The sequence below is a fragment of the Salvelinus namaycush genome, chromosome 19 (assembly GCF_016432855.1).
Source record: "Salvelinus namaycush isolate Seneca chromosome 19, SaNama_1.0, whole genome shotgun sequence".
In the NCBI taxonomy this organism is placed as follows: Eukaryota; Metazoa; Chordata; class Actinopteri; order Salmoniformes; family Salmonidae; genus Salvelinus; species Salvelinus namaycush.
The window spans coordinates 15,002,866-15,015,774 of NC_052325.1; the positions used below are offsets into that span (position 1 = coordinate 15,002,866).

At 44.9% G+C, this 12,909-nt stretch overlaps 2 protein-coding genes across 3 annotated transcripts in view; one reads left to right on the forward strand and one right to left on the reverse strand.

Moving 5' to 3' along the window:
- Nucleotides 1–127: 127 nt before the first annotated feature.
- On the forward strand, nt 128–2,729 carry LOC120063906 (L-selectin-like). Its single transcript, XM_039014220.1, has 3 exons — nt 128–256; nt 385–474; nt 2,547–2,729. Exons 1-3 carry the CDS (start codon nt 128–130, stop codon nt 2,727–2,729), a joined length of 402 nt encoding a protein of 133 aa, XP_038870148.1.
- A 3,780-nt stretch (nt 2,730–6,509) lies between these two features.
- LOC120064171 (collagen alpha-1(IV) chain-like) overlaps nt 6,510–12,909 on the reverse strand; it is a 66,493-nt gene continuing 60,093 nt past the window's right edge. For both annotated transcript variants that reach the window (XM_039014557.1, XM_039014556.1), the window contains 14 exons: nt 12,621–12,747; nt 12,351–12,431; nt 12,084–12,182; nt 11,607–11,843; nt 11,378–11,511; nt 11,201–11,273; nt 11,038–11,109; nt 10,719–10,847; nt 10,395–10,493; nt 10,026–10,238; nt 9,764–9,941; nt 9,521–9,635; nt 9,225–9,397; nt 6,510–9,125 (listed from right to left, as the gene is read on the reverse strand). In XM_039014557.1, coding sequence (XP_038870485.1) covers nt 9,044–9,125; nt 9,225–9,397; nt 9,521–9,635; nt 9,764–9,941; nt 10,026–10,238; nt 10,395–10,493; nt 10,719–10,847; nt 11,038–11,109; nt 11,201–11,273; nt 11,378–11,511; nt 11,607–11,843; nt 12,084–12,182; nt 12,351–12,431; nt 12,621–12,747 — 1,812 coding nt within the window. In that variant the 3' untranslated portion in view covers nt 6,510–9,043. The remainder of the gene's footprint in view (nt 9,126–9,224; nt 9,398–9,520; nt 9,636–9,763; nt 9,942–10,025; nt 10,239–10,394; nt 10,494–10,718; nt 10,848–11,037; nt 11,110–11,200; nt 11,274–11,377; nt 11,512–11,606; nt 11,844–12,083; nt 12,183–12,350; nt 12,432–12,620; nt 12,748–12,909) is intronic.

Here is a 12,909-nt window from a genome sequence, read left to right on the forward strand (position 1 = left end):
CTGTCTGTCTGTCTGAATGTGTGTAATGCATTCCATCTGAGCTCATAATATTTATATATTTATTTTCATAGGAGTTTGGCTGCTTTCTTCAGGTCTCAGTCATGAGTCTCACTTTGTTGAAAACCTCATGACCTGGTCTGAAGCCCAGCATTACTGCAGAGAGCACTACACTGACCTGGCCACCATACACAACATGGAGGATATAGACATGCTAATCAAAACTTTAGACAGTGGTTATACAGGTGAGGCTTGGGCTGTATGATAGCTAGCAGTGGTCTCTGGTTGATTAAGATTTTTATGGAGCGGGAGAGACTGAGTTTAGGAACTGGAGGTATGGTGAACCAAACAAATCAAAAGGGTCAAATTATAAATACATCCTAGTAGAGGAGTGGAAGACCTGGGAAGCAGTTCAGTTACTGCAGAGAGAATCACACCGACCTGGCTAGCGTGAGGAACATTGATGAGAATACGAAGGTGGCAAAACTTCTTCCAGGGTGGAATGGGTCGGCCTTTCCAGAGGCAACTGGGGATGGTCTGATCAGAGGAACACCTTATTCACCAACTGGCAGCAGGGAACACCAGACATTGATGGCAACAGGAAAAGGAAGACTGCTTTGTCCTTTGAATATGAAGGAAGATGGAAGGATGTGCCATGTGATTGAAAACACGTTTTTTTTCTGCTGTGATGATCTTTTCCTGCCACAGTGTAGAGCTGATCTTTACTAATGTGATTAGCTGACATGTCTATAGGTGCAGAAGAGTTGATAGACTATATGATAGTGGGGCAAAAAAGTATTTAGTCAGTTCTCCCACTTAAAAAGATGAGAGAGGCCTGTAATTTTCATCATAGGTACACTTCAACTATGACAGACAAAATGAGATTTTTTTTCCCAGAAAATCACATTGTAGGATTTTTAATGAATTTATTTGCAAATTATAGTGGAAAATAAGTATTTGGTCAATAACGAAAGTTTATCTCAATACTTTGTTATATACCCTTTGTTGGCAATGACAGAGGTCAAACGTTTTCTGTAAGTCTTCACAAGGTTTTCACACACTGTTGCTGGTATTTTGGCCCATTCCTCCATGCAGATCTCCTCTAGAGCAGTGATGTTTTGGGGCTGTTGCTGGGCAACACGGACTTTCAACTCCCTCCAAAGATTTTCTATGGGGTTGAGATCTGGAGACTGGCTAGGCCACTCCAGGACCTTGAAATGCTTCTTACGAAGCCACTCCTTCGTTGCCCGGGCGGTGTGTTTGGGATCATTGTCATGCTGAAAGACCCAGCCACGTTTCATCTTCAATGCCCTTGCTGATGGAAGGAGGTTTTCACTCAAAATCTCACGATACATGGCCCCATTCATTCTTTCCTTTACACGGATCAGTCGTCCTGGTCCCTTTGCAGAAAACAGCCCCAAAGCATGATGTTTCCACCCCCATGCTTCACAGTAGGTATGGTGTTCTTTGGATGCAACTCCGCATTCTTTGTCCTCCAAACACGACGAGTTGAGTTTTTACCAAAAAGTTCTATTTTGGTTTCATCTGACCATATGACATTCTCCCAATCTTCTTCTGGATCATCCAAATGCTCTCTAGCAAACTTCAGACGGGCCTGGACATGTACTGGCTTAAGCAGGGGGACGTCTGGCACTGCAGGATTTGAGTCCCTGGCGGCGTAGTGTGTTACTGATGGTAGGCTTTGTTACTTTGGTCCCAGCTCTCTGCAGGTCATTCACTAGGTCCCCCCTTGTGGTTCTGGGATTTTTGCTCACCGTTCTTGTGATCATTTTGACCCCACGGGGTGAGATCTTGCGTGGAGCCCCAGATCGAGGGAGATTATCAGTGGTCTTGTATGTCTTCCATTTCCTAATAATTGCTCCCACAGTTGATTTCTTCAACCCAAGCTGCTTACCTATTGCAGATTCAGTCTTCCCAGCCTGGTGCAGGTCTACAATTTTGTTTCTGGTGTCCTTTGACAGCTCTTTGGTCTTGGCCATAGTGGAGTTTGGAGTGTGACTGTTTGAGGTTGTGGACAGGTGTCTTTTATACTGATAACAAGTTCAAACAGGTGCCATTGATACAGGTAACGAGTAGAGGACAGAGGAGCCTCTTAAAGAAGAAGTTACAGGTCTGTGAGAGCCAGAAATCTTGCTTGTTTGTAGGTGACCAAATACTTATTTTCCACCATAATTTGCAAATAAATTCATTAAAAATCCTACAATGTGATTTTCTGGATTTTTTTCCTCATTTTGTCTGTCATAGTTGAAGTGTACCTATGATGAAAATTACAGGCCTCTCTCATCTTTTTAAGTGGGAGAACTTGCACAATTGGTGGCTGACTAAATACTTTTTGCCCCACTGTATATGATATGAAAAATATGACAATAAGGATTATTCATACAAATTTACCAACGCTATCAATATTCCTCCTCAAAATGATTTCAAAAGGGATATTTGGGAGAAAAAATATGCTTTCTATGTAAAATCTGTATGTTTTCTTTACTCTTGGAAGTGTTCAATTCACTGAATCCTTAATCTCTCCCCAGACAAGCTTAGAAGAAAACAAGATGTGGGGTGAAGCCCTGGATTACTGCAGGGAGAAGCATGTTGACCTGGTCTCTGTCCACTCCCAAAGGGTCCAACAGAGAGCTAGGAGGGCCTCCACCGACCACGTCTGGCTGGTCCTGCGCTACACCTGCACCCTGGTTCTGGGTGAGTGGAATGGGTAGTGGCTATCAGGACTGGGCCCCGGACCACGGGTTCAGAATTGAGAAATGTGGGACGACTGGGGCAATGGAGACGGACAACGATTGTCAGTGGGTCACCAGGCCGGAGGCGGACAACGATTGTCAGTGGGTCACCAGGCCGGAGACGGACAAGCTCAACTTATTTTGCACCAACTACGAGGGTGAGTGTGGCTGGGACTCAGTGCTCTGATGGGAGAGAGATTCATGGTGTGTGTGTCTTTTTTGTCCCCAGAGATGAGCTGAAGCCTGTCGTGGGTCGTTAGGATTCTTGTAAGACCTCCCACTCTACTCTGGAATCACAGTACATTTACATTAGAAAGCATCAACATATGCATTGCTACTTGTAAAATATATTGTTTTTGATGATATGACTTATCGAGACACTGCCAGAGCCCTGCAAAATGACCTCCAGCAGGCCACAAATGTGCATGTGTCTGCTCAAACGGTCAGAAACAGACTCCATGAGGGTGGTATGAGGGCCCGGCGTCCACAGGTGGGGGTTGTGCTTACAGCCCAACACTGTGCAGGACGTTTGGCATTTGCCAGAGAACACCAAGATTGGCAAATTCGCCACTGGCGCCCTGTGCTCTTCACAGATGAAAGCAGGTTCACACTGAGCACATGTGACAGACGTGACAGAGTCTGGAGACGCCGTGGAGAACGTTCTGCTGCCTGCAACATCCTCCAGCATGACTGGTTTGGCGGTGGGTCAGTCATGGTGTGGGGTGGCATTTCTTTGTAGGGCCGCACAGCCCTCCATGTGCTCGCCAGAGGTAGCCTGACTGCCATTAGGTACCGAGATGAGATCCTCAGACCCCTTGTGAGACCATATGCTGACACATGCACATTTGTGGCCTGCTGGAGGTCATTTTGCAGGGCTCTGGCAGTGCTCCTCCTTGCACAAAGGCGGAGGTAGCGGTCCTGCTGCTGGGTTGTTGCCCTCCTACGGCCTCCTCCACGTCTCCTGATGTACTGGCCTGTCTCCTGGTAGCGCCTCCATGCTCTGGACACTACGCTGACAGACACAGGAAACCTTCTTGCCACAGCTCGCATTGATGTGCCATCCTGGATGAGCTGCACTACCTGAGCCACTTGTGTGGGTTGTAGACTCCGTCTCATGCTACCACTACAGTGAAAGCACCGCCAGCATTCAAAAGTGACCAAAACATCAGCCAGGAAGCATAGGAACTGAGAAGTGGTCTGTGGTCACCACCTGCAGAACCACTCCTTTATTGGGGGTGTCTTGCTAATTGCCTATAATTTCCACCTTTTGTCTATTCCATTTGCACAACAGCATGTGAAATTTATTGTCAATCAGTGTTGCTTCCTAAGTGGACAGTTTGATTTCACAGAAGTGTGATTGACTTGGAGTTACATTGTGTTGTTTAAGTGTTCCCTTTATTTTTTTGAGCAGTGTATTTACACTTGTGACATATAGTTATTTTATAGCTGCTTATAAGTGTCACCAGATAGAATCAATAAAACTATAGTTTTAGGGGTATATCATTTATGATACTAAATGTATACTGTACTTCTGCTAGTGGTTAGAGCGGTAGCCTAGTGGTAAGAGCGTTGGGCCATTAACCAAAAGGTTGCTAGATTGAATGACCGAGCTGACAAGGTAAAAATATGTCTTTCTGCCCCTGAACAAGGCAGTTAACCCACTGTTCCTAGGCTGTCATTGTAAATAAGAATTTGTTCTTAACTGACTTGCCTAGTTAAATAAAAGGTTAAATAAAAAATATATAATAAAAAAAAATATGAAGGAGTGAACTTCCATGTGTCACCAGATGGGGTGACATGATGGGCAAGTACAAAAACAACCCCTTTCATCTGCCCTTACTCCTTCAATGTTTGAAGAGCTGAAACGAACTGGATAAATGTAAGCAATATGGTGGACGCTCCCCTTAGTCTGCTGGAAGGTTAGATGTAGCCAATCAAGTTCCTTCAGATCTGCTATATCCAATAGGTAGTGGTTAGGTTAAAACCTCTTGAAGCTAAGGGGGCAGAATTTTTATGTTTGGAAAAAATAACGTTCCCAATGTAAGCTGCCTATTTCTCAGGCTCAGATGCTAGAATATGCATATAATTGACAGATTAGGATAGAAAACACTCTAAAGTTTCCAAAACTGTCAAAATATTGTCTGTGAGTATAACAGACATGATTTTGCATGCAAAAACCTGAGGAAATCCAACCCGGAAGTGCCTCTTATTTTGAAAATCCCCTGTTCCATTGCCTGCCTTTCCTCTATTTAAAGGGATATCAACCAGATTCCTTTTGCAATGGCTTCCACAGGGTGTGAACAGTCTTTAGACATAGTTTCAAGCTTTTATTCAGAAAAATTAGCGAGATTTATCAAAACGCATCAGTGGATAGCTGAATGTCCTTCCATTAGTTCATGCGCGCGAAAGTTGTAGCTCAACATTTTCTTTATCTCTTTTATTGAATAGTTTACCGTCCGGTTGAAATATTATCGATTATTTATGTTAAAAACAACCTGAGGATTGATTATAAAAAACGTTTGACATGTTTCTACGAACTTTACGGATACTATTTGGAATTTTCGTCTGCCCTTCATGACCGCTCGAGCCTGTTGATTTCTGAACATAACGCACCAACCAAATGGAGGTTTTTGGATATAAAAATAATATTTATCGAACAAAAAGGAACATTTATTGTGTAACTGGGAGTCTCGTGAGTGCAAACATCCGAAGATCATCAAAGGTAAGCGATTAATTTTATTGCTTTTCTGACTTTCGTGACCAATCTACATTGCTGCTAGCTGTTTGTAATGTTTTGTCTAGTGATCGATAAACTCACAAACAATTGGATTGCTTTCACTGTAAAGCATATTTTCAAAATCTGACACGATAGGTGGATTAACAACAAGCTAAACTGTGTTTTGCTATATTTCACTTGTGATTTCATGAAAATAAATATTTTTAGTAATTCTTTTTTAATTTGGCGCTCTGCAATTCAGTGGTTGTTTACGAAAATGATCCTGTTAAAGGGATCCGTGCGCCAAGAGGTTTTAAGTGGCTGGACATTGCTTATGGATGAGGACATAATAGGAGCCTATATTCTCTGCTCGACCTGGGTTACCTCAGTCTCTGTTTACACTTCCTGGTCATTGGTCAAGCGCAACATGTTTTTATTGGGCTGCTGGTGACAGCAGAGGAAACAAGGGGGTAGGATTCCAGTAAGGGATGAAAAACAAGAGGCGGAGAGATGAAGGGGAGGTTATCGTGCTCCCTCTCTCCCCGGAGTGCATTGATCCGTTAATGTTTAGCAGCCTGGGGTGAGTGGGTTTGTTGGCCTCGGGCCTAGGAAAAGTGCTGAGGCTGCCATCCCCGATGTGGTGGTGCATACTCTGCCACTGGAAGCAGGGAGAAACACACTCAAGGTGAACATCCAAGTTGATTGTTGGGCCTACTTGATATTGGTTGCTCGGCTGCATTGTAGTCTCGACCATCTTCACTCTGGGTAATATCATCTGCTGAATGACTAAAATGGCAAGGTGGAAATTAAGTGAATATGGCTTCCCACTGAACTGTAGTCTTCACTACAGTGGACTGAGTTTTCCCTCTAGTGGATGAGACTACCACTATAGTATATCACAGAGCTTTTACATGTACAACACAATAGTTTACATGTACAACACAATAGACAGAAAACATTGAAATTGATTTAGGCTGTTGGGTTCCCCAACAGTGACTATCCCACCGCTGCCACCAACAGGAGACAGTTATGATTACACACCATATTTTATACAAATCATTTTATTGTATGATTTACACAGTATGGGGACTGGGAGGTGAGAAGAATAGTTGGAAAAACATTTAGTCCGTTGGTTAATCATGAGCTAGGGACTACAACCAAGAACTCTCATGCAAAATTTGCCACTGAACTCAGACGTATTCCTCAACAAGTGCTACTAATATTGTATGTATGAATGAGCATTTTCTGAAGAATAATAAAACAAAAACGTTTTGAGTTCAGTCTACTAATGATAAGAGCCTTTTACTTTCAAAAGGCTTTGATTGGAGCAAACCTATGAATGATTGCCGGTTACAAGTAGTTTGTGAGGTTTGGAAGCTTTATTTCTTCCATCTCAATAATTTAGTACTCAACTAATTCTGGGCTTGGACAGGAGAGTCTTGGTTCTAGGGTTTTTGCATTCACCCTCAGACAAAAGGGGGAGCAGCAGGGTAGGATTCATGTAGTAGATTAGGGACAAGTGCCAAACAGAGCAGTAGGGAATATACATTTTAAAAGAGAGCTTGAAAAGTAGATTCAAAATACCCAGGAATATGTAAAAGCACTTAGTCATAAATATATCCTTCTCTGTCTTTGACCAAAATAGAAAATCTAAATATATCTAGCTAATTATTGCAGGAGGCATGATCAAGTATATCAGAGTAAGAATAAGAGTACACATAGTTGTGTATACATGTCTTTCTTTCGGTTCTAGCATTTGATTAATAAGCTTCAACACACAAAATAATGTGAAGGACGTATTCAGGAAACGTACATTACACAGAACTATTGATGCACACAGAGTAGATTGAGTGGCCAAGTGAACTGACGAGTGTTTGACGACTCGCTGTCTTAAGGATTGCTCTGCACACAAACTACAAGCCATGAACTTCTTCTGTCAACAGGTCCGTGTGTGAAAACTCTTTCGGCTTGTGACAACACACACACCCTCTGCACACTACAGATGACAAGCTGTGTCAATGTTCCCGCTCGTACTGACAGGGTGTAGATGCGCAAATGTGTGTGTGATGCGGGCGGCACCTTCATTGAAGAGGACAGGCTCATAGTAATGGCTGGAACGTAACCAATGGAATGGTATCGAACAGATGTTTTCCATGTGTTTGATACCATTCCATTAACATTAATTATTATGATCGGTCCTCCCCTCAGCAGCCTTATGTGATGTGTGTGATGCGCTCCAATGAAATAAAACACTATCAGTGATGCTGCCACCACTATGTTACTGTTCTGCATACTGACAGATAAGGCACTGAGGGTGTTGGCCTATAGCGGCAGGACTGATGTATGCTAACTGTAGCATGTAACATTAAACCCAGTATTAGAACTATAAGTGCCGAGGTCAGGTTGGAACAGAATAACATACTGTACTTTCTTTAGTCACATTGATTATGGTTCTTTGGCAACTCAAATCCACTCGAGCTCTACATTTACTCAAATAAATACAAATTGAAATAACACAAATTAATATGCAAATACCTGAAGAGATTATGGTGGCTGTTATTTTAGGAAGGAAAAAGAAAAGTAATATATTTACAACAGAACCATCGCTATGCATGCATGCTAGCAACCATTAGGGCTCTATTCAATCTGCGTCGCTGAAGCGTTACAGATTGCATGATATAAATGTAAAGGTCATTTCTGATTGAGCCGACGTATGCAGCGTTTACTGTGAATGTAGTATCTGCTAATGTGGGAACATTGCCTTTGAATTTTCAATCATGCTGTAACGATGAACTTCCATGATAGATTGAATAGAGCCCTTAACTTACAGTGATGTCTCAGCATGACAAGCATCTGTAACCAGTGGTAACTCCCATCCTTACATTAGTATTGTGTTATTACAAAAATAAAAGTGAGGAACAATAACAATATATATAACTAACTCAGAGCTGAAAGTCAGTGGCATTGAGTGAAAATACAAACATACTGTACTGGAATAAGGCAAGTAGATTAGTTTCAATAGCACCTGACTTACACAAACACCCCCTTTCAAAATGGACGCCAGTTTACTAATGGGGAGGGGGGCGGGATGTACTCAGTGCAGTCGTAAACTGGGCGACATTCGCTAGAGAAACGTTGTGAAAATGTTAGTAAAGTGTTCTGCATGACGGAGCGTAGGGCCAGTTGATCTTATGGTTTGGTCTCTGGTGTGTCAGAGAAGGCTGGTAGGAGGAGCTATAGGAGGAGTGACTCATTGCAATGGTTGAAATGGAATAAATGGAACGGTATCAAACATATATGAAACGCATACTTTACTCCATTCCATTCCAATGAGCCTGTCCTCCTATAGCTACGCCCACCAGCCTCCTCTGACTGTGTGTTTTGTTCTTTCATCAATCTTTCTGGGTGTTTTTTTTGTTCTGTTTCACAGTGTGTCTGTCTGTTCCTCTCACACACGCAGTGAAATAGCACCATCCTTTGGTCAATAACACGAAGTCACGCCACGGACCGTCGGACTGGGTGGGGTCAGGGGTTGTGGTGGGTGGTTAAGGGTCACAGGGAGGTCAGGGAGTAGGGCCTATGTCCTCTTCATGCACACCTGGCAACGGCTAATGTTACTCCGGAGATTTCCTGCCTTTTGTGTGGTGGGCACAGGTTTCCTGGAACCAGACAACATCAGTCAATCCCTCCATTCAATCAAGACCATGTCAGAGCTCTGATGAGAGAGGAAAAGAGAGAGAAAAAGGGAGTAAACTTACGTAAACATCTCCTCGTCCTCAATGGTGGCCAGCCAGAAGCTGTAGGAGTTGGCGTAGTAGTTGCAGGTTCCACGGCCGTGACACTCGATGAACGGAGCGCCACGGAACTCCTCTAGACAGGAGCCAGGAGATGCCAGTGCCTGTCCAGAGCCCTCAGCACCTGCACTTGTGTGCTGCACAGAGAGAAAGACATGGGGGTTAAGGATATGCAAACAAAAACATTGGTAAGCTCATCAAAGCAAGTACAGATAAGTACACTAGGTATGACGTTGCAATACGAGTTGTGTTTCTCTCACCATGACGAAGGAGTAGCCAATCCAGAGTGAGTCCCAGCCATTGGGGCATGATGGGATCATGATGTTCTGACTGTGCACTGCTATCACCATGGCAGGAGCCTCACACACTGAACACCTGGAGGTATAGACTGAGGTCAATACACATACAGTCACACACACATACCCCAGGTGAGTACACAAACACATACTGCCATCATTGCAAGGGCCAAATGCACCACATATAGAAACAAGGAACCCACACACCTGCTAATGAAGGGCTTGATGCTCTGGCCAGTGATAGGGGCCATGTTCATTGGCATGGGCTCAGGGGAGGTGAGCCAATAGGAGTAGTCGTTACGGGAGGCAAAGTTACAGACGTTGTTGATGTTACAGAAGAGGAAGGGCATGGGACTGAACTTCCTTAGACAGCTACCAGCCGTACCTACACACAAGTAGTTTAGTGTGATGCTGATCTGAATCACAAGATAGCCTCATCTACAGCACCTCCCCTCCCTCTCTAGCTTACCCAGGTCCTGGCCGTGGGAGCGCTCGTTGCCCTGAACGTAGAGTAGGGAATATCCATCATAGATCACTGACGTTCCCTCAGGACAATGTGGAACCTCCACCGATTGGCTGTGCCTGGTTACCAGGAAACCATGTTCCATGGAGGAGGGGCCAGGAGGACCCACCTGACCCGGAACACCGTCAGGTCCTGGGGGTCCAGGGTACCCTCTGGGTCCTATAGGTAGGAGAGACAAACGTCAAATGGAACGTTTTCTGAGAATAACCCCAAGATATAAATAGTACATCTAGAATGATCAGACATTCTATTCTACATGCAGTGTAGTGACCTTTTCAGTGTGGCTATTAACTGGACAAAGGGGGTGTGACTCACCTGAGGGACCAAGCAAGCCTGGTTCTCCCTTGGCGCCGGGGAGACCATTAAACCCTGGGTTCCCCTCATCACCTTTAATACCCTGAATACCTGTCACACCTGGGAGACAGAGGGAGGAGAGAGAAAGAGAACAATGAATGAGAGGGGTGCAATATTACAGGGTGATCAGAGCTGATGTTTGGTCATAATAGATTGGCTCATTGTAAATAGGATGGTTTGCAAAAAGGGGATACCTAGTCAGATGTACCACTGATTGCATGCAACTGATATGTGTCTTCCGCATTTAACCCAACCCCTCTGAATCAGAGAGGTGCGGACTCTCACCTTGCTGTCCTTTCAGCCCAGGGATACCCGAGGGCCCCACAGGCCCCTGAGGGCCCTGATTACCAGGGAAGCCGCTGTCTCCCTTGATGAAGGTGTGGGGGCCAGGAGGACCAGGTGGACCATCATTACCTGAAAGGAGGAAGGGAAGGACGATTAATACCATTTCAGGTAATCAAACATATCAGAATTCATATACTCATAACATTCGCACAGTAATAATATAGGTGTTTGATGCTATATAAGCTCAGGAGAGCTTTTCACAGTGAAACAAGCACTAAGTGATTCGGTTTAATGGCGGTTATGTTTCTCTTCCTTTCACCTTTGTCTCCTGGGAATCCTCTGTCCCCCAGCTCTCCTTTGAATCCAACCACTCCGAATTCACCCTTTGTCCCTGCAAGATAGGAGATTTAGCCACAAAACCAACAGAACCACAGACTCATACACACACTGTGTACACCATCTAAATCAGCTGCACCACTCACCTGGGAAACCAGGCACTCCCTGCAGTCCCATCTCTCCCTTCAGTCCATCAACACCTGGAAGGCCAGCTTGACCCTGTAACACATACACACCGGTCAGATGGTGGACACTAGTCAAGTGTCATGATAAACAGACTAGACTGACATGGATCGGTCAGTGAGCAACAGGAAGTGACCTACAGAAAGTCCAGGGTATCCTTGATCTCCTTTGAAACCCTGCTCCCCATGTACTCCTGGTTCACCCTGGTCCCCTTTGTCTCCCTTCCCCCCCACGCTGCCTGAAACACCAGCAGGACCTGGAGCACCACTGGTACCTGAGATGGGGATGAGAAGAGGAGGATAATGAGAGGATGGTCATATGTATCCGAATGTACATTACAGCAAGACTCAGGTGTGTGGCATACAGTACCTGGTTCTCCAGGCTTTCCTGGCAGTCCTTGGTCTCCTTTGGGCCCCTCCATGGCGGGTCCTGGGAGACCCCGTTCTCCTGGCTGTCCATGGGAACCCTCGAAGCCTGGCGTACCCTTGTCTCCCCTGGTCCCTGGGATACCCGGGATACCTGGAGAGCCTGGGAAACCTGGAGAGCCTTTGTCACCTTTATCCCCAGATGACCCTGGTGTCCCTGAGAAGCCCCTGCCGGGTAAACCTGTAGGAGAAACACAGAGAACAGAGTTGCTAAAACTCTAGGCCATGACTGGAAACACTTCACCTGCCTGCGCTGTCAATTAACTGTTTGGATCCACAGTACATGAGTTGATATGGAGACAGTCAAATGTGGGGCTTCTAATAGAAATATAGCACAAATCATAAAACCATGTGGTTTACAAGCGGTTTAGAAGATGATAAACACACCTGATCATCTTCAAGGTCAGGAGAGGTAACTCACCTGTGTCTCCTCTCTCTCCTGATGATCCAGGTATGCCGTCCACTCCTGACGCTCCTTTCTCTCCGGTTGTACCTGGTGGACCCTGCAGACCAGGCTCACCTAGGAAACAATACAGTTACCTGGGTGTCTCTCTACCCGCTGGGGTATAGTAGCTACAGTATGTACACTTGGGAAATGATTCAGGGGTAAGCTTCTTGACTAGCTGTCATATTGTACTGAAAGGAACCTGATGCATTGTTACTGTGTTCCATCTGTTAGAGTACTTACCTGGTCGACCTGTTTGACCTGGCTCTCCTGGTGACCCGGGAAGCCCACCAATACCCTTCTCTCCTGGCTGACCCGGCTGACCTGCACATTACAACACACACCTGGGTTTAGAGGTTGCCAAGCAACAAGACACATCTCTGGGTTTGTGAGATTATCAAAAATTCTATGTACCAAATAATGCTTATTTTTAAACCCAAAATAAAATCAACCAACTAATCAATCAGTCAGGTCGAACAGGAGTAATTGTGGCCATGGAGACCGGAGCCTCACCTTGGTAACCGATGTGTCCAGTGTCTCCCTTGGTTCCTGGTGTTCCTGGCATCCCGGGCACTCCCATTCCTCCCTTCTGACCCTTCTCTCCTGCGTTACCAGGGAAACCAGGCAGACCCAACTGACCCTGAGAGAGAGAGAGAGAAAAACACAGGGATGGAGAGATAGAGGGAGGGGGAAAACGAATAGAAAAGAAGAGCATAGAAAGATTGATTGAAAGAAAGAAAAAGACAGACTGTTAGTGGCATCTAATTACAAAAATGTATGTACTGTAGCAGACACACAAACA

Bases quoted from the DNA above. Each gene is read 5' to 3' on its own strand.
- LOC120063906 (XM_039014220.1), top strand. From the start codon at position 128: ATGACCTGGTCTGAAGCCCAGCATTACTGCAGAGAGCACTACACTGAC. The intron at 257-384 runs GTATGATAGCTA...ACATCCTAGTAG, and splicing joins ATACAGGTGAGGCTTGGGCT to AGGAGTGGAAGACCTGGGAA. The intron at 475-2,546 runs GTGGCAAAACTT...ATCTCTCCCCAG, and splicing joins ACATTGATGAGAATACGAAG to ACAAGCTTAGAAGAAAACAA.